General features: G+C 47.1%; 1 protein-coding gene across 2 annotated transcripts in view; it reads left to right on the top strand.

Moving 5' to 3' along the window:
- The window catches only part of SPOCK1 (SPARC (osteonectin), cwcv and kazal like domains proteoglycan 1), a 500,079-nt gene that overhangs the window by 467,489 nt on the left and 13,607 nt on the right, over nucleotides 1-18,983 (top strand). For both annotated transcript variants that reach the window (XM_032837572.1, XM_032837571.1), the window contains one exon: nucleotides 16,253-16,369. In XM_032837572.1, coding sequence (XP_032693463.1) covers nucleotides 16,253-16,369 — 117 coding nt within the window. The remainder of the gene's footprint in view (nucleotides 1-16,252; nucleotides 16,370-18,983) is intronic.

Here is an 18,983-nt window from a genome sequence, read left to right as displayed (position 1 = left end):
TTGTCTTACCCTCAGCTCCATACACATTCTTAGGTCTAAAAAAGAGGTGTTTAAAAATCATAACATAATGGATATTTGTTTATTACACACCTAGGAAACAGCCACAGGTAAAAGAAGAGCAGGAACAGAGACCACCTCACACATAATAGACCCACCATTTACCATTGTTTATCATTTATTGCGTAATTTCACTTCTCTGCCTCATCTCTACTTGTTTCTCCCTCCCCATGTCCACACTCTCCAGTTACATGTTACAAAAGTAAGATCAAAGATAGACACTTCTGTATTCTGCTCTTTTCATTTAATATACTCAAAGTATTTTTATGCCCTGTCCTTTGTCAGACTTCGTAATGCCTTCTCTGTCAGCCAACCTATTTGCGAACCATAATTTAATCCCTGTTATAGGATGCTGGCTTCCAGGTTTGCTTTGTGTTGCTTTGGGTTTTTTGTTTGTGTGTTTCATGGTTCTCTTTTTATTAGTGTTAGAAATATTATAGTTGTTTGTAATGGTACAGCTATATTTTTGCAACCGTCTGTGCTCACTTGACTTACGTCTAATATAAAATCAACTAAAGGGTCATCATTTTCAGTGTGTGTTCCTCATCATGAGACAGGATCTTAATTAGAACCAGCTCTCAGACCATCAATACCATGTCCCTAGTTACTAGATGAACTATTGCAGGGCCTCCTGCCTAAGAGTACAGGCCCGGAGTCAGACAGTCTTGAAGCAAACCCTGAGCCTGATACTTTGTAGCTGGCTGAATTCAGTTAGTTGACATAACTTCTCCAAGCTTAATCTCCACAGCTATAAAAGGGGAATAATAATAATGTCTGCCTCTAAGAGTAATAAGGATTTACAAGTCTACCACTTGGAATCGTGTGTGCGTGCCCGTCTCTGTGATGGGGAGGAAGTTCCGGAGAGAAAGGAAAACATTGGGTCCCAAAGACCAGCATGACTACCACATGTCCAAGTTCCTCCTTCCCTGGCTTGTCTTCATTTTCTGGCAATGGGGAGCTCCTTTCAAACAGTGATAATGTGGGGACATGGCAGGACCAGGACAGATGTGTCTGCGGCTGTGACTCGAATGTGACTCCCAGCTCTAGAACGTCTTCTGGTTCACAGGCTGGACAGTGGATATTAATGAAAGTCTCTGCCTCTCTACTTCACGGGTATAATGATTCGGTGAGAGCCTCCTTGTCTTCATAGCACCTGTCATAGAATAAGCACTCAGTGACAGCTAGAAAAAAGTCACTGAACCTCTCTCTGCTTCAGTTTCCAGCTCAGTAAGAGAAATAATAATGACTCTGACAAGTTATCCCCAGAATTAAATGAAAACAGTGAAGGCAAAGTGGTTGTTAGCACTAGTAGGTGTTTAATACGTGGCAGTTCTTGGGACAAATGATTACTCCAGCTGTTACTGTGGATGAATGGGACCCAAGCTGAGCTGCATGGGTGCCACCTTCCCTCACGGGTGACAGCTGGCCAGCAGAGCACCACACATCAGTTAGAGAGGCAATGCCTGCAGACAGATGGTGTGCAGACTAGAAGCCCTCGGGCCCAGGACTCTCTCCCATCCCACCCAGCAGTCCTCAAGTCCACCACGCTGGCTTGTAAGGTGACTCTCAGCGGAGGGAGACTCGTGATCACCTCTCCAGCACCATGTGTTGCCAGTGACTTCTTGGAAGAGACTGAAGCCGAACGGGGTAGGTGTGGCCCAGACGGCAGGTTCAATGGTTGTGATGCTGTTTGAGCTCGAGGTCGTCCTAGAATTCTCTTTCTAGGCCCAAGAAGAAAAATGTATGCTGGGAAATTGTGTGAGGCAAAAGAGTCACAGTGGAATTGAGTTGGAAATGTGCAGCCTCATCACAACATGAATTCAATCTCAAGGCATGTCGTGGGCTATAATTCTTGGAAGTCCTTCGAGATGCCTTAACACCGCGTAAAATGAGACCTGTTCACAGTGGGCTTGTGGCCACCACATGTTGCACATCAAAAACCATTATTTCCATCCATATCTGAGTTCAACGGTTTTCACAAACCAATGTCTCTCTATTCTTTTCAGAATGACTCTGTCGTGCTAGAATTTCTTTCGGAGGTACTTTTGTTTTCTTCAGTGCTCTGAAGTGTGAAATCTACATAATTTGCTAAGTGCATCATGTTTGCATATGCATAAGCCAGTTACCTCCAAATCACCATCTCCTGCCTGCACTAGGGGCTGGTGCTTAAAGAAAATGAAGCTTAATTTTCTGTAAGCAGCGTTCCATGGTTTCCAAATAAGCTCACGGAGACACAGATAAACGAAGTTACTTAGTGGTAACTATGCAGACCGGAGTGAGAAGCCAGTGGTGAAACCAGCCAGGTGTGTGGGCTCGTTCGAGCATCCCTCAGTCACAACATACAAAGAAACAGGAAAATGGGATGCCAGGGACTGCTGGCTGTAGGCCGCTGTGTTCGTAGTTGGGTTAGTGCCAGTCTGGAAGCCCATGGGCCTCATTTCAGCCTATGGACCCTTGAACTCAGAGCTGCCAGGCGTCCCTATAATTCCTTTGCTTGGGGTAAGGGAGTGTGTGTGGTATTTGTGCCAGGAGAATCAGGCCATCCTTTCCCATATGCAAGTCAGCATGGGTAGAAGGAAGAGCCTGGCTTGAGTCATTCGGTCCAGGGTTCAAAGGCCAGCCTTGGCCTTTATGTGTGTGTGTTTGTGTTGGGGGCACTGGAGGTGAGAATGGGCAAGGTCTCCCACACGACTGTCTTGGTATTCTCCAATGTGAAGTGGAGAATAGGATCACCTTCTCAGGCCTCCTGAGGCTTCATGGACACAGTATGTGTCTCCACATACACTCGTCGTAATTGAGTCAGGCTCGCATGCATGTCTCCTGCCTCTTCCCCCCATGCAGTCCGGTCTTCTTTTGGCTGGGAGTTACTTGTCTCGGTGGTAGTTAGGGCTCTCCCCTACATCCATCCTCAGTGGCACACGACCAGCCACTTTGTTACTTGACCTGTTCATTGTGCTTATTCTTGGTGTTTGTAGGGTGGTGGGGGCACTGTCGTCACAGAGCTCTGGGTACTCCTGTTATTTTCGTGGTGCCTCAGCAAACATACATCCTTGCCTACTGGTAACCAGACACTCTGCCAGGAACTGGGGATAATTACACTTGGGACGACTGCAGAATCCTTGCCACGTCGGCTCTCAAGGTCCAGAAGGAACAAAACAGGTTGTGGCACAGCATGGAAAAGTGGAACCGGAAGTTGGAGGCCCTGGGGATGCCCCAGAGGGGGGCAGTCAGGTCCTCCTGGAGGATGTTGGGAAGATGCTACCGATAAACACATAATTGAACCAAACCTTGGTTCTCTAGGAAAGAGTGGGGAGAGAAAGCAGCTTGGGTCTTCATCATTAAAATTCTACCAACTCAGTGGAGGGAACACGCTCTCCTTTTACAAATAAGGAGAGAGGAGGCTGCACGCCAGGCAGGGGCAGCGTCTTCATCATCTCTGCACCCCCCAGAGTGTCTGACTCAGGGAGTGCTGGGATTGATCACAGGGCAGGATAGAGACTAGCACATAGATTGTGTTGATTTAAAAAATCCAGAGTTTAAGGATTGCTTTTCCCCTTCAGGTTAAAAAGGAAAGGTTAACACGTGGCGTTGGAAGTGATGGGGTGGCATGGGCTCTCCTGAGTTGCACAGCTCCCAGGACTCCCGAGGTCACAGCACTGGGGCCTTTTCCCACCTGGGGCCCTCCCCCAGCGCTGCATCTGTTTCTTGCTTTGTTCATGTGTTCTTCCAGTCAGCAAAACTCACCTGGACACCTGTGGTTTTGGGCCTTGGGCTCAGCGCTGAGGAGACAGAGGGCTTTGTGGGGGAGACAAAGGAGCAGGCTTTAATTTTCCAAGGAGGTACAGACTGACTTCACAACGGAAGAGTATTTTAAGGAAAACAGGAATTTTCCCTCCTGTTCTGGCTACTGCCTGTCCAGCTGCCCCTCTCCTTAAAACAGGCCATTCTTACTAGTTTCTTGTATATCCTTGAAGGGTTCTTGATGTATCTTGAAGTAACAAGTTCAGCTTCTCAGTTTCTCCCTTTTAGCACAGATAGTAGCATATGATACACTTCAGTTTTTTAACTTATCTTAGAAATCCTTGGGTCTCATACATGTAGCTGTTAAGAGTTTCTCATCGGGCGGATGTACTATAATTGATTTAACCATAGACATGTCAGTTATTTTCAGCCTTTTGCTCTTTCAAGTAATGTAATGGATAGCCGTATATAGGTTACTTCAAATGCACATCTAGGCATACTTGCAGAGTGAAGTCCCACAGGGGGATTTTGGAGTCAAAACTTATCTGGCAACTGAGGGGTGCCTGGGTGGCTCAGTGGGTTAAGTGTCTGACTCTTGGTTTTGGCTCAGAACATGATCTCAGGGTTGTGAGATCAAGCCCTGCGTCAGGCTCCACACTCAGTACGGAGTCTGCTTGTCCCTCTCCCTCTTCTCCCCCTAATCATGCATGCTCACTCTCTCAGATCAATGGTATTTCCTCTAGTGTCTCCTCCTCTGTGAGTTCTTGTATATTGTTTAATCTTCTTTCTTCATAAAGATGATTGTTTCACTTTAATTCATGGTATCATACTTGGCCCACATTTTCACCTTTTCCAACTTTCCTGCTGAGTGTTCCATGACAAGTTTTGGTGCTCTTTTTCAGTTTCTTCATATATTATATAAATGAACATGTCAGCATCTTTAAAAAAAAAAAAAACCCAAAAACTATTATTAGAATAAGTTAGATTTGACCAGCCTGCCGATTTCAAAGGGAGTGCAGTAGATGGAAGGGAGGAACTCATCTGTCTTTGTAGATTCCAGGTACAAAAGCATGTGCTTCACGGAGTCACCTGTGAAAGAGGGCTTCCTGATAAAATGGCTGCTCTGTGTGGTTTTGGTGCCCTTTTTTTTTTTTTTTTAATCTTTTTCTATGAAACAGCTCTGCCCATCTTTCTCCAGTTCTTTTGCTAAAACTGAAGCTGAACTTTGAAGTGAGCCTCTTGCCTATAGAAAGAACAATTTTGTGAGCATTTTCTGAGACCAGCTGCCCTAGGCCACTTCGTTCTTTTTCTGCCTTTTTATTGATTTTTCTTCCTGTGCAGCTTCTGCTTGATCTGTACCCCATCCTTTCCTTTAGATCCCTTAGTCCTTACTGGGCAGGAAATATTGGTCTGTGACTTCAGGAGGAGCCCTTTGCCTGTCAGAAACATATCTTTGTTTTGTTTTGTTTTGTTTTTGTTTTATTGGCCCTGGACATTTTACTTCTGTCTGCGTGACTTCTTCTATATTGTTGGAAGTTCGGGATTCTATGTCTCTCTTGTAGTTTTAGTAAAAGTGTAGTTGATGGTTTTATTCTGTCTATATTGTTGATTATATGATATTCAGGAGGGGAAGAGGGATATTGCTAGCTTTGTCATGCTGCCTTGTTAGATACTAGGTCTCTAAACAGGCAATTTTGATCAAAGACAGTCTTTCTAGCTCTAGAAATAATAGTGGCTACTGTTTCATCCCTGTGCCAGGCACAAGGTCCTCTCAGAACCCACAGGAGGTCCTGTGGGGCTGGGATACCATCTTCTTTTCTCCCTGGGTCTCTATACCCGTTCATGCCCTCAGGCTTCCAGAGTGGAGGTAAAGCTAGAGTGCGTTACACAGTCTGAACGGTGAGAAGACCAGTGAGTCAAACACTGAACCTGGCAGGATTTAGGATAGCTTAAGACACCCTTTATGGTTTCTGGAGGCAGTTCCTCCTCAGACTCTGCTGTGTCTCTCTGGATTGTCTGTCAGTCTACCAGAAGGATGAAAGTGAAGATGCCAGGCCATGTCTTCTCCAGGCATCCTTAGGACCATTCTGTTCTGGCCTCAGTCCCACATGGGAGTTTTCAATCCCAGCTCCAACCTCTACCCTCTTACTTAAGACTCTGGCAGCCCTGGAGGCTCTACTGGACCTTTGTCCCAAGAAGGGTGACATCCCATCAGTCCATATACCCATGTCACCATCCCCTCTGGTTGAGGAGAGGGAGCAGTGGTGAAAGGAAATAAACTAAGAAGAGCTCATGTGTCTCTGTATTTGGCCAGATCTACCTGGTCCCCCACCTAATTGTGAACGAAGGTACACTGTCAGCCCAAGGTTCCATACACATCCTAGTCCATTAGGATCAGATCTCCAGTCTCAAGCTTGGCGTTCATTCCTCCACAAATCTTTTGCAGCTTCCTGGCCCATTAAATAACAATATAAGTGTATTTCATATTTAAGAGTAAAAATATACATGTGTGTACTGATGCCTTAGGTGGTGAAAAACAAAAACTTAAATTACATTCAGTAATGCCCAGATTTGAATGCTGAATTTGAGTGGGTTAAACTGGACACAAAAAAGTGCCAAGTAGGTGTGGAGATGCATCTTCTTTGTGCCCTAAAACAACATTCTCTGCTTAGTTGGTTAAGCATCTGACACTTTATTTCAGCTCAGGTCGTAATCTGAGCATCATGAGATCAAGCCCCATGTCAGGGTTGGCACTGGGCATGGAGCCTGCTTCAGATTCTCCCCTCCCTCTGCCCCTCCCCCTTGTTCCTGCTCTTGCTTTTGCTCTCTCAAAAAAAGGGGGGGGGGTTGTTTCTGTCTCTTTAAAACCTCTTGCAGATTTAGGTTTATATATTAGTGTAATTGTACCGGTGTTGTCAGTGCTACTTGGTTAGAAGATGGTCCTTGAAATGCATGTAAGCATTTATATAATCTCTAATATACTGGAATATCTTTAAACAGATATACAGAGCATTTTACATTTATATGCATTTATATATGTTTGATTTTTATATATGTTTGTGATTTAGAATTAGATCTGTTCATGCTAAAGTTGGTGTGTTGAATCCAAGCAGAGCTAATCTTAAGTATAAATCAGCTTTAAAAATCAGTCACTTGGGACGCCTGGGTGGCTCAGTTGGTTAAGCCGCTGCCTTTGGCTCAGGTCATGATCCCAGTGTCCTGGGATCGAGTCCCACATCGGGCTCCTTGCTCAGCGGGAGCCTGCTTCTCCGTCTGCCTCTGCCTGCCACTCTGTCTGCCTGTGCTCACTCTGACAAATAAATAAATAAAATCTTAAAATAAATAAATAAATAAATAAATAAATAAATAAAAAATAAAAATCAGTCACTTCATTCAAATCGGCTTCCCCATTATTTCGAAGATGTATCTTCTGAACTATCTTCTCTTTTTCTAAGTCCTTCCTGCACTTAACCTCAGCTGAAGTCCTGCCTTCTCTTGGAAGTCTTCCCAGATTGTCATCGGTCGCTCAAGCTACCACATGAACGAAATCCAAAGTGACTGCCTCTTTTCAGCGGGATGACCCACCCAGGGACTGACATCACCAACCCATCCCCTTTTCCAGGGCTCTGGCCATTGCTGCTACTCTAAGAAGTTTAGGCTGAGCCTGTGTCTCACAGCTTGCCCCAAAGCACCTGCCATTGCTGATTTTAGGAGAAAAGAACAGTTGTCATTTCTCTAATTGTGTTTTTATTAGTCAAGGGCCATGAGGCCTTGCAGTGAAACTGTTTTCTACAGCACTGCTAATCTTTTCCAGATTCCCATGTAAGGAAATGCCTACCCTGTGCTAAGGAAACGCAGGGTGAAAGGCAGGTTGGCATTTCCAACCAATGGTTTGCACTTCCACCTTTTTTTTTTTTTTTTAAATACCCTGCAGTATAGAAAAGGCTATGGATTTTATCTGAAGCTTTAAAAGCTTATTTCATCTAGCTAACCTCCCTGCTCTAGATTATTCAGTGGGAAAAATAAGTGTTACTCTGCTAATGCACATTTACAAATGTTGTGTAAATTCTAAATGTATTTCTTTTTCCAGATGAAGGATTATCATTCGAATCAAGGGAAACATTAAAGTCTCCTCAAATCAGGTTACTAAGGATAGTTGTAATGGGGTTAATGGGGAAATTTATCCATCTTTGCTTGTAGGTTCTACCATTAATTAGTTTAACTCATTTTCCTCCAAGTTTCATGTCAGTATTTTAAGCTCTTGCAAAGACTGCTTTTTAAGAAGGACTTTATTAACAAGCTTCTGAATAAGGAGGCCCTAATTCCTTTGCTCAGCCCCGTTTTTGCATAAAATGGTATGTTCTCCCAGGACAAGAGAACATGCACATAGGCTGGTGTTTTAGGCCCTGAAAAGTAAAAACTGGATTTACATGTAATAACACAATTTAATTTGAGCCGGTGTAAGCTGGCTCAGATCCCTGTTAGATGATCTCCAATTAGAAATGGGGATTCACCTCATCTAAGCTGTAGAAATCCCCTGGGGAAACCTCAGTTGTCTTTCTGGTCACCAAATCGGCTTAGTCTGGGAGTTGATTACCCCACTCAGGCTCTGTGAGTTCCTCAGAAGGGAAGGTGGGCGTGGCTGCCTGCTGGATTTCTGAAAGCTTAATCTTCCCAGCAAATCCTCACCGCAACTAGGTGAGGTTGATACTCTTAGGATCCCTCTCTTACCTATTTAGAAAAAAAAAAAAAGAGGCCTGGAGAAGAGCAGAGACTTAGGTGGAGAACAACAGCTCAGGCACTGAGAGCTGGGATTCCAACCCAGGGCTGTCAGACCCGCAAGCCTGGGCACTCAGCCACAGGACCACTGGCCTGTCTGCATGCCAGGGAAGGAGTGCCGGTCTGCTCGGGCTCAGGCACGCACCTCATGATCTTTATCTGGTGGAAGAGGCTCCAGGCCTGCCGGGGAATGGGAGCACGAGCAGGGGCAGGCAGCTGGGATTGTGGAATGAGAGCCCATCAAGTGACCTTCAGATTCAGGGACCTGGATTTGAATCTCCATTTTGCTGTTTGCCATCTATAGGACCTTGGAGATGTCTGAAAAGATGTCTAGAAAAAAACAGAGGAAAATCACACCTTCCTGGCTAGCTTCAGGGAGACATCTGATTTGAAAATGCCACACGTGTGATCTTGATTTCCGTACTTTGCCCTCTGGTGGATCACGGGGCTGTCCCTGTCCGCCAAGAGCTCCAGACTGCTAAGTGCCTTCCAGTGCAGTCTTCCCATGATGCTCCGAGCTCCCCGTGCTGCATCTGCCCATGAGGAAGCTGCAAATGGGAACAGTCACTTGGCCGCTCGCAGCTGGCACGGCTGAGCAGACCCCGCTAGAATCAACCCTCTCCTCTGTGAGTTCCAGTTTACTAGAGCGTATGTTCCTGGGGGATGGAGCCTTGCTCCCTTTCCCGCTCGTTCAAGCTCCCAAAAAAGGGCAGCACGCTGCTTATCATTTCGACACACATCCCTAGTCCTGGGCCACTTGCTGTGTGCTCAGCGTGCCACCCCAGGCCCACTTGGGAGGAGAAGCCTGCATGTCCCTGAGGATGACATGGCGTCCTTGTGGTCGCTCCCATCCTGGCTCTGCTCACCTCTAATCTCTGCCCTGAAGAGGGCTCGGTGGACTTCCTACAGGAGATGCTAACTGCGCACACTCACTGCGCACTGGTGCAGTGTTGCTCTGAGTAAGTAATTTCAGCACCTAGGAGGGCTGAAGGAGATTACTTTCAAAGGTCTCCATTTCTGAGAAGGCCTCCCGGCCTGCTCCAGAGGGACCCCCTGGTCTGGCCCAACTCCTTAATTACTTTCAGAGGCACTAAAGTTCAAATTAAATTCTAGCTGTTTTCCTATTAACTTCTTCTGGGACCCTGAGCTAAGCATTGGGTGAGGCCTGGGTGGCAGAAGGCAGTGGGTCCGTGTGACAGGTGGCATGTTTCCTTGTTTGGCTCTTTAGCTGAAGGATTTCATGAGTGCCAAGTGTCTTCCAGTAATTGGTGCCCTGGCAGAGGTTTACAGGTGGCCTACAATGCTTGCCTGTTGGATTTGCCATTTTCAAACAGCCCCAATTGGGTGTTCAAATGGGGCTCCAGGTAGGATTTTAACATCCAGAAACACACACACACACACACACATGCTCACTCTACTAGATACTAACACTCTAGCTGTGAATACAGAATTTCTGTCCCTACCTGCACTTTCTATCATCCAAGTATGTTTCATCCTTCTGGTTGTCTCCTTGCCTTTGGCTTTTTGTCTAATCCTCCAGGGGCCTTTATAGACGGTCCTCATCCCTCCGAGTCCTCAGTAAGCCAAGAGCAGCCTGAAAGACCAGTTCCCACCTTTGGGAGCACTTTTCAAAGAAGCTTGGATTTCCTGGCTCCTGTCTGCCCCCTTCTAGAACAATTACCTGTTTGAAACTTCCTCACCAGCTTTTTGCTGGCCCTTGGCTTTGTCTGAAGGAGACAGGGAAGACGGCGCCATGGTAACCAAGGGCAGGCTGACCCCTCACTGGTGCTTGAGAAGAAGCCTTCCCTCTCCCTCAGGACCTACTGGCCAGGCTCACTCCCCCACAAGCAGATACTAATAGATGAGAGCATCCTTTCTTCCTTCCTCAGGGCCTCACCGGGTTGCAGAAACTCTGGGACAGCTCCTCTGCCCTCTCGTATTGGCACCAGTGCCTCCTTTTCAAGCCCATCACTTGGGTTACTCATTCTGTCCTCCTGTTTTGTTTGAACACTGTCTGCATTCAGAGCCAGTCTAGCCCCAAGCGCCTTAAAGCTCCAGGCCTCCGGTGGAGTGGAGAGATGGTGCCCCGGTGGAAAAGCGATCCCGTTTTCTTCCCTGGGCTATCTCCCTTCCACGGAGGCCATGTGTGCCTTATTTACACTTGCTGATTGCATTTTGTTCATATTTTCCAAACAGACAGGAGAAGTCCACTGGGAGAGCACCAAATTACCTGGGCCCTTCTCTGCCCAAGCGCTGTGCTTTCCTGGGGAGAAAGCTGTCTTTTTGTACATTTTGGAGTAATGTGCAGTGACACTCTACTTTTCTCTAATGAAGCCCCAGCAGCTGCACATGTGATCCATGCTTCTGGGAGCATAACAGGAAGGCTGCGCGCTCCTTCCGCAGGACCGCTGTTCTCACGCCAAAGCTAATGAAGGCAGAGCCTGAATTCATCCCCGTAATGCACAGCCGGCTGCCGCACGTGCATCACTGGCAGAGCTCCTTTTACATGGGAGGGCCTGATGTTTTGATTTTTTCCAGCCCAGAAAATGGATCCAGTCAATTAGTTGCCTCAGTTAGTACTGGTTCCCCACCAGCCCAGTCAATGCAGGGAGCGGGTCCAGCACCCAGGGGCGGCCCAGCAAGTAACAGCCTGGATCCAGATCCTGTCCCTGTCCCTAGATGACTGTGCGACTTAGGGAGCTTGCAACCAGGCTGTTCGTGCATTCCTGTTTCCTTTTAATACCTACATTTTGAAAACCTATATATCCACCCTTGGTAAGTGCTGAGAATACAGGCAAAGGAAATCATCATGCACCTTTTCTCTTCAGGAGAAGGCAGACATCTGTTGCAAGCCAAATCCTGTGGACTTGTACTGACCCACCTACAAAATAAGTAAAGGAGAGATACTATTTTCTGTATCACAAGCATCTCCTGAGGCTTGAAAAGAAGTGCACGAGGATAAAATGGTAAAGCGTTGTGCAGACAGTTCAGATATGGGAAGAGGAATGTAAATTTGTTAAGTCCCTGCTATACGCCAGGAGCTGTGAGCTTTCTTTTGCAGATATAACCATATTCCATGCGACAGTGCTATGAGCTGAGCTTTATTATGCCATTTTGCAGACAGATAAATTGAAGTTTGCAAAAGGCAACAAGAGGGTCATGTTATGTAGAGTTAGTAAGTATGTGTCAAGAACATTCCTCATGCTGGGTACCGGCTGCCCAGGATGACGGGCCTTAGGAGCTGAGCCTGACTCGGGGCTGTTTTATGCTGCTACTATCTAGAAGGGAAGAGGGGCCATGAAGGAGAAAGTACGGGTGTGATGAATGCCACCCAAGGACCGAGATGCTGAAAGTCCCTAAGAGGGGAAAATCTTCCCGTGAGATCTGATGGGGAAATTGGCATTAGCAAGACAAGGAGAGTAGGGTGATCAGGATGGAGCAGCATCTGGAAAGGACGGTGAGGATGGGGTCCAGAGCCCAGGAAAGAGAGGAGGGAGACCAGAGGTGGCCCAGGGCACCGTGATCAATACACAGGCCATAGGAAGGGTATGGATTTGCTGGCAGAGGGTTGAGGAGCCTCTGAGAAGGCGAAAGTGGGGAAAAGATAGATCAATTAGGATCCCGATCCAGCCTTCTTGGTGGGAGGTTCTGGTGGGGATGATGGGAGTGGAGACAGTGGAGCCAGCAAGAAAGTGGGGAACCTTCTGTAGGGATCTGGGACACTTCCCAGGTGTGTGCCCTACAGACAGGAGGGCCCAGTAGTGCCATTTGCGGCCCACACTCCAGCCATGCCGGAACAGACTGAGATCCTGTGAAAAAGGTGGGGAGTAACCTGTGGGAACAAGCAGGCAACACAGTCCATGAGGAACAGGAGGCTGACAGCGACACTTGGGTGGAGGGCAGGAGAGGAGAGGAGGAGAGGTAGGGAACAAGAGGACAGGCTGGCCTCATTCACTCTGGAAGGTAACCCGGCGGCCCAGGGGATCAGGTCCTAGCCTTTGTGAACTGAGTCCTCTCCCAGGACAACACTCTCTTTTTCTGAGGATGCTGAGGCTGGTGGTCTGAGTACCAGCTTCTGTCACCAGGAGGAGAGGAGAGCTCAGATTCTCATCTTGAGAAATCACAAGGATCGCTCCACCTCAGGACACCAAGTGAAAATGGCAGGTGGATTTGGTTTTATAAAGGTTTTCCTTTTCCCCAAAAGTTATTTTTCCCCAGGAAGGAACTGAGTGGGTGGGAGGTACTCTTTGAGTCCCCCATTTCTGAAAACATCAATCCTCTGTTCATCCCTTTATCAGGGGCTCTGATAGTCCTCTTAAAAGGCAGGCATCCTCCCCCACTCCCCAACCCCCTCACTCACTGCCAGCGTTTCTTTTGTGGCTAGAATCCCCAATCTGAACAAACAGTGCTCTGCTGGCTGTCATCTTTATTTTTTCCTCTGGGATGTGTCTAGCTCCAGGCCAGCTGGGCCAGACTTTGTCCCCATGAAGACCATTCAGTGGAGGACACAGCAAGTGAATAGGGCCCACTAATTGAGTGCCTCCTATCTCTGTCCAGGCTTTCTGATCTCTCTCCACCCAAGCCAGGGGTGTCTCACTGGTGCACTTCTCCCTGAGTGACACATTGGCTCTTTTGAGATTCCAGTGCCTGATTCCATCAGCCATCCAGAGCCTGTGTACTTTGGAAAGCCTGTGGGAAATTCAGCAGTCTTCTAAAGATATAGATTACCTGCACATCTGTCAGGGTTTAGTTAAACATGACTGACTAATTTATCCTGCAGTGTGAGACAGGGATTCATTTCCTTTGCAAGTTGACTTGGCAATTTTCTCTGCTCAGAGAACATTTAGAATAGATGGTGTGCATGGCAATTGAGAAGAAATAGATGCTATTAATTTTCCATTTTCAAATGTGAGATTGACTCTAGAGGCCACATCCCACTCCCATCAGGAAAACAGACCACATCCTCTCTTGATTTGGGCTGCTTGGCATCTGAAGAGTCATGAAAGTGAGGGCTCTATCCCGAGCTTCCAAGTTGGGGCTGTCAGTCGGTGTGTCCTTGTGGATCTGCTCCTGGGGTGAGCCCATGAGTCCCGGCTCCTTCCTGGCTGTGTGAGTGGCTTAGCAGAAGATTCTGGTTCCCGGCTTGAACAGGCATGGGATCTTCTTCTTCAGCCCCTCTTTACACACCAAAGGTGGCGGCGGGGGGGGGGAGCTGGGGGAGGCATTCCCCTGAGCAGTTGAGCATCTGCCTCTTGGTTTGGCCTCAGGTCACATGATCTCAGGGTCATGAGATCTTGATCTCTCTCCCCCTCCCCCGTGCGCATATGCGCCCGCCCACTCTCTCTCTCAAACATACAAACACAATTGAAAAACACCAAAGGGAAGGAGTAGAGGTATCAGATATTAGGATATCATAACGAAACTCCAAAAAGTTGGAGTTCCCAAAGGGATAGCTGATGTCATCCGCTATCTTCCAGCACTTGGGAAAGCCTCTGTAGCTGTGCTGTCCCCCATGGCGTCCCCACCCCCGGGTGACTGTTTGGCACATGATGGGGGTGGGTGAGATCAGAACACTGCCTTTTAACTATCTTACTTACGTAAATTATTGTTCATATAAATAGGCACATCTGGCTAATGGCAACTGGACTGGATCATACAAGTATCCATTCTCCCCAGTCTCTTATGCAGACAAAGCCAGTTTTGTGCAGGCGCATTTGTCTTCCTGGTTTTCTGAGTGCTGTGATGAGTGCTCTGCACGTACCTGCAACCCTTCCATTAAATCGTAGCTGGTGCATGCCGAACAATTGTTATGTGCCATGTGCTTTGTAAGTCCTTCACATACTTGGTCTAACTCATGGCCACATAGTGGTATCCTGGGTTTATGGAGGAGGACACCGAGGTGCTGAGAAGTTGAGACTTGTGGGGTCACCCAGCCAGGCAGTGGTAAAGCTGGGAGTCATTCCAGGCGCTGTGAGCCCAGAGCTTTTATGCTCTGTGGCCAGTGAAGACAGTTCTGGGTACCATTTCCTGGCTGGTGTCTTAAGATGAATCATGGCCTGGTTGTCAGAAGCAAGGCTAAGTATCTTGAGGTCCTTAATAGCGTGCATATAAAGAATGCGTACATTCCATGCCTGGCAGGGTGTAGATCTGGGTCCCGACTGGAATGAGGAGAGTGGTTGGGAGAGTGGTTAGGGGAGCACTAACACTCCACAGACCCAGCCTGGGTCTTCTTACCAACTCCCGCCCCCACAATGGAGAGTCAGAAAGAACTTTACACCCAAGGTCTGGGAAGTTTGGCTCTGTTGTCGGTCAAGTTCCAAACACCAGGCTAACTAAAGGTGGGCTTTCTTAAAAGCAAAAATGTAAAATGTAAAATGTAAAAATGAGGGGAAGATCTGTATGATACTATTCTCGTCTTTGGGAGACAGACAGGGGCTAATGCCTTCAATTCAGTGAGAGTAGGCACTGACTGAGGGTTGGACTGGACTTTTGGCAAGACTGTCTACTCATTCATCATTGCCCCCATGTCTTTCAGTAGGGAGCCTGATGCTGGCAGTCTCTCTAGACTGGTAGAGTCCAGCCTTAATCTACATCCCATCAGCTCTGTAAGATATTCAGGACTTGGCTCTGCTTTTTAATGGTGTTTTGCTTGGCTTCTGTGCTGTCTCCTGTAGGTTTAGAATTTGGGAAAAGCAACTGTTCTGGGTTTGTGTCTTTGTCCCTTCTTATTGGGATTTTGGTCCCTTGGGTTTCCAGTTTCTTACCCTCCAGATGCCAAAGGCTGGTTTGTCTGCCTCTTAGAGGTGGGTCACTGTCTGGACCCTCATCAGGATTCTTTATACCCAGAATTAGGGTAATATGTGGAATGAGGATGTATCAGCCCCATTTCCAACACCACTGTTCCTCCTTTGGGGATTTTCCCCCTCAAGCCTTACTTCCGCACCCTCGGAGACCTTCACAGAGTATGCACCCCTCTACCCAAACATCCCATTTTGGGTTTCTTCTTGTTCTCAGAAGCAGTATTCCTTGGCTCCAGTTCCTATCATCTACCCTAAAAGGTGAGCCTCATAGTCAGAGATGGGCTGTGTGCCAATAGAAAGGACTCTTGCGTGAAGGTGGCATGCATCTGTCTCTAGGGGGATGTCAAGTCAGCCTGCCACAAGACCAACAGCATAAGCCACGTGCACAAATCCCAAGCTTGGGAAAAAGCAAAATTGATTGTTGTTATTGGGAACTCTTGGTGTGCCAGGCAGCCTCTCACTGAAAACATCAACTCTTCCTGAGTGTTCATCTCTTGGCATGAGTTTAGTGGAAAATACGATCTCCAGCAAACTGTACTAGCGAATTCTGTTGGGTTAGCAAGAGAGATCTGTTAGTCTTTGGAGGCCAGTTGCACAACTGGGAGACTTAGCGTTGGTTTTACCAGCTCGGAGGCAGTCCAGATTCAGTTCTGAGCAATGCTGCTTACCCCAGGGAGTCCCGGCTTTCTGTCGCGCTCCTTCCCTGTGACTGCAGCATCTTTGGGTGGTTTTCCAAGCGTGGGGAAAGTGCTGCACTGCGCTTGGAGAGGGGGGGTTAGTGTTGAGCACGGTTCTGCGGGTGGCATTGCATGTTGAGAGCTAACAAGAGGAGAAAGTCGGTGGACTCACTGTTTCTTCCTTTTGCTTTTCTGCAGCCTGCACAGATAAGGAGTTGAGGAACCTCGCATCCCGCCTGAAAGACTGGTTTGGAGCCCTTCACGAGGATGCCAACAGGGTCATCAAGCCCACCAGCTCTGATGCAGCCCAAGGCAGTAAGACCACTCTGCTCTCACTAATTTATTCCATTTTATGCACCACATTTCCTTAGTTACTAGACAGTGTTGATTTAACAGTAGCCTTTTGGTGTAATCAAAGAAACACTATGTCAGATGCACACCGCTTAAAATATTTTCTTGATTCCCAAGCATTTCCCCCTCCTCCATGAAACAACTTAATTTTTAAAAGTCTGGCTACAAAACTCTCGTGTATTTAGGATAGAGACTTCGGAAAATACAAAAAGCTATTTAAAAATTCACCACTTTAACCACCATAAGCATGTTGTGGCATATACTTGAAGTTTTTTCCTTGCCACACAGGAGAAAAAAAAATCTGTGTCTTTGTACATGCATACAGTACACACTGCACCGTCTGTCTGACGATCATCAGTCACTCAGCAGCACGCTCTGGCCTCCTGTGTTGAGTAGTGTTGCACTTTGTCATAGCCACCGAGAATTTCAAGTTACAGACAGAATGTATGTAATTAGACCTCGATTTTGGAGCACTGAAGTCCCTCCTAATGTTCAGCTCTTATAAGCAACTCTACCGAACATCTTCGATAATGTCTCTCCTCCTCCATCAGTGCGTTGGCAGAGCCCATATTCAGAGCCTCTTCATAAGCTAAAGAGAAAACTCAGAGTGGGCCAGTGTTTTTGTAACTTGAAGGACTCTCTCGTTGTCTTGAACTCAAAAACGATGAGCAGTAGCCTTCTCCACGCTGTGGCCCAGTCACTCAGAATGACTTCCCAACGACACAGTTGTTCAAATATCTGGACTTTGGCAACTGTTGGGATCCAGAGCTCAACCGCTCTCTGGTCTTTGGCCAGAGTCAGAATGATCACCTTAATTACAGGTTGTTCTTTGTGGCTGGTAGCTGTAGATACTGATAGAGAATACTGATCTAGGGGACAATTCTTTTGCTAGTCTGGATGTTACAGTTTAAGGGAAAGATAGTGTCCGCTTCTCAGGATCTAAGTATCCACAGAGTGGTTTCAGGTGGTTGAGTCTATGGGAAAGAAGGAGGAAGATAGTTTCTTCTTCCATTCTTGCCTTCCCCCTACCATTCCTGCCGAGGCTTCCTTGGAAGTTTGTGGACAATTAATTCACAGATGGTCTAGAGGAACTTCTCCTGGGGATCTTCCTGGAGCAGCCAGGCCTTTGGGCTTTCTGAACAACCTTTCCAGGAAGAGCAGATGGCTGTGCAGAGAGTAGCTCCTTACACCCTCCAGCCCCATGAGACTCCTTCTGCAGACAGTTGGGAAGCTAGCAAAAGACCTGCCCTTGGCCAGAAGCAAATTGAGTCCCCAAAGACGCTTTTAGGTTTGATGTCCTGAAGCAACTGCAGTGAAAGGAATAAAAAGGAGCAAGGCTTGGTTAGCCCATAAGGCCATAGGAGGGAGAGATGTTTTTATCAGTTCAGGAGTTGTGAAGAGGAAAGCATGGGGCATTAGAAATCCCACCTGCTTGGGGGCAATTAGAAGGGCTGTTCTGTTCTGCCCTCCACTTCTAGATACCAGATGCAGGTGCCTTTTGCTTAGAACTTTCCAAATGGGTGTTGGGGAGGCGGGGCTTGACCTTCAGACTACTGCCCGACCAGCATGGCATGTCTCTTGGCTGGTCAGTGAGCAGTGAGCTTCTCTTGGTCATGTATTAAAATGTTAATGTCCTATAAAATTGATGCATATTACGTAAATATTCCATCTAAAATAGTGGAGCCTTTTAGTGTCAGAGTAAATGATCTTGCTTTACTCAGCAGCCCCTAAGGACATCCCCATCATAGAGATGGTTCAGTCATGACCTTCAAAGAAGAGGCCACATGATGTCCCCTAGTCTCCCTTGAGAAGGGAATGTTTTCTAAGACATGTTATAAGGTGTCAGTGGGAATAAATTTTAAAACTGATTTTTATGTTTGAAGGGCCAAACTCTGCAATAGTTAGAGAACTTCTTTCAACACCTGCTTTTACTAAGCCCTTACTACATGGCTGCATGGGCCGAGGCTACTCAACATGGTGTTTGCCCTCAAGGATCTTAGCATCTGAGGAACATGAACTGACAGGAAGGGGAAGCAGAGGGTTCTGGAACAGCTCAGAGGTGGAGGTGCTATACTTATTTCACTGGTTTCTGGACAGTGAAGACCCTTTTGTAGGAAACCAAGGCTTCCAACAGTTGGTAGTGTGCACAGAAACCTGCTGAGCAGGGAGTGGGCAGTCAAGCCCATCAGGGCCTCAGCTGTGGCTGCTGTATCCACCCCTCCCTGCACAGCCCATCCTCAGGCATGGCCCCCATGCCGGCTGGATGTCCTTAGGGTAGGAGGATCATGGGAGGCACAGGCAGCCCCAGGAGAAAAGGGACTGAGAATGTAGACTCAGGCCTGGGGCACCTGCCTGGGAAGCCCAGCTCCACAATCAGAGGATCTTGAGCAAGTCACTTAAGCCTTGAGCTTTTTCCCCCTATCTGTAAAGTAGAAGGAATACAGTGTTTTAGAGGCTTCTTGGAAGGATTCAGTGAGATAATTAAAAATAAGGGGCTTAGAGGACTACCTTAAATAACAGAAAAATGAACTTTTATAGTAATTTTCCTGGGAAAATAAAACCATTTCTACCAATCCAA

This window comes from Lontra canadensis, unplaced genomic scaffold, assembly GCF_010015895.1.
Source record: "Lontra canadensis isolate GAN:19392208 unplaced genomic scaffold, GSC_riverotter_1.0 scaffold99, whole genome shotgun sequence".
Classification (NCBI taxonomy): domain Eukaryota; kingdom Metazoa; phylum Chordata; class Mammalia; order Carnivora; family Mustelidae; genus Lontra; species Lontra canadensis.
Note: the sequence above shows the minus strand (reverse complement) of the source record. Positions and strands in the feature narration are given on the sequence as shown.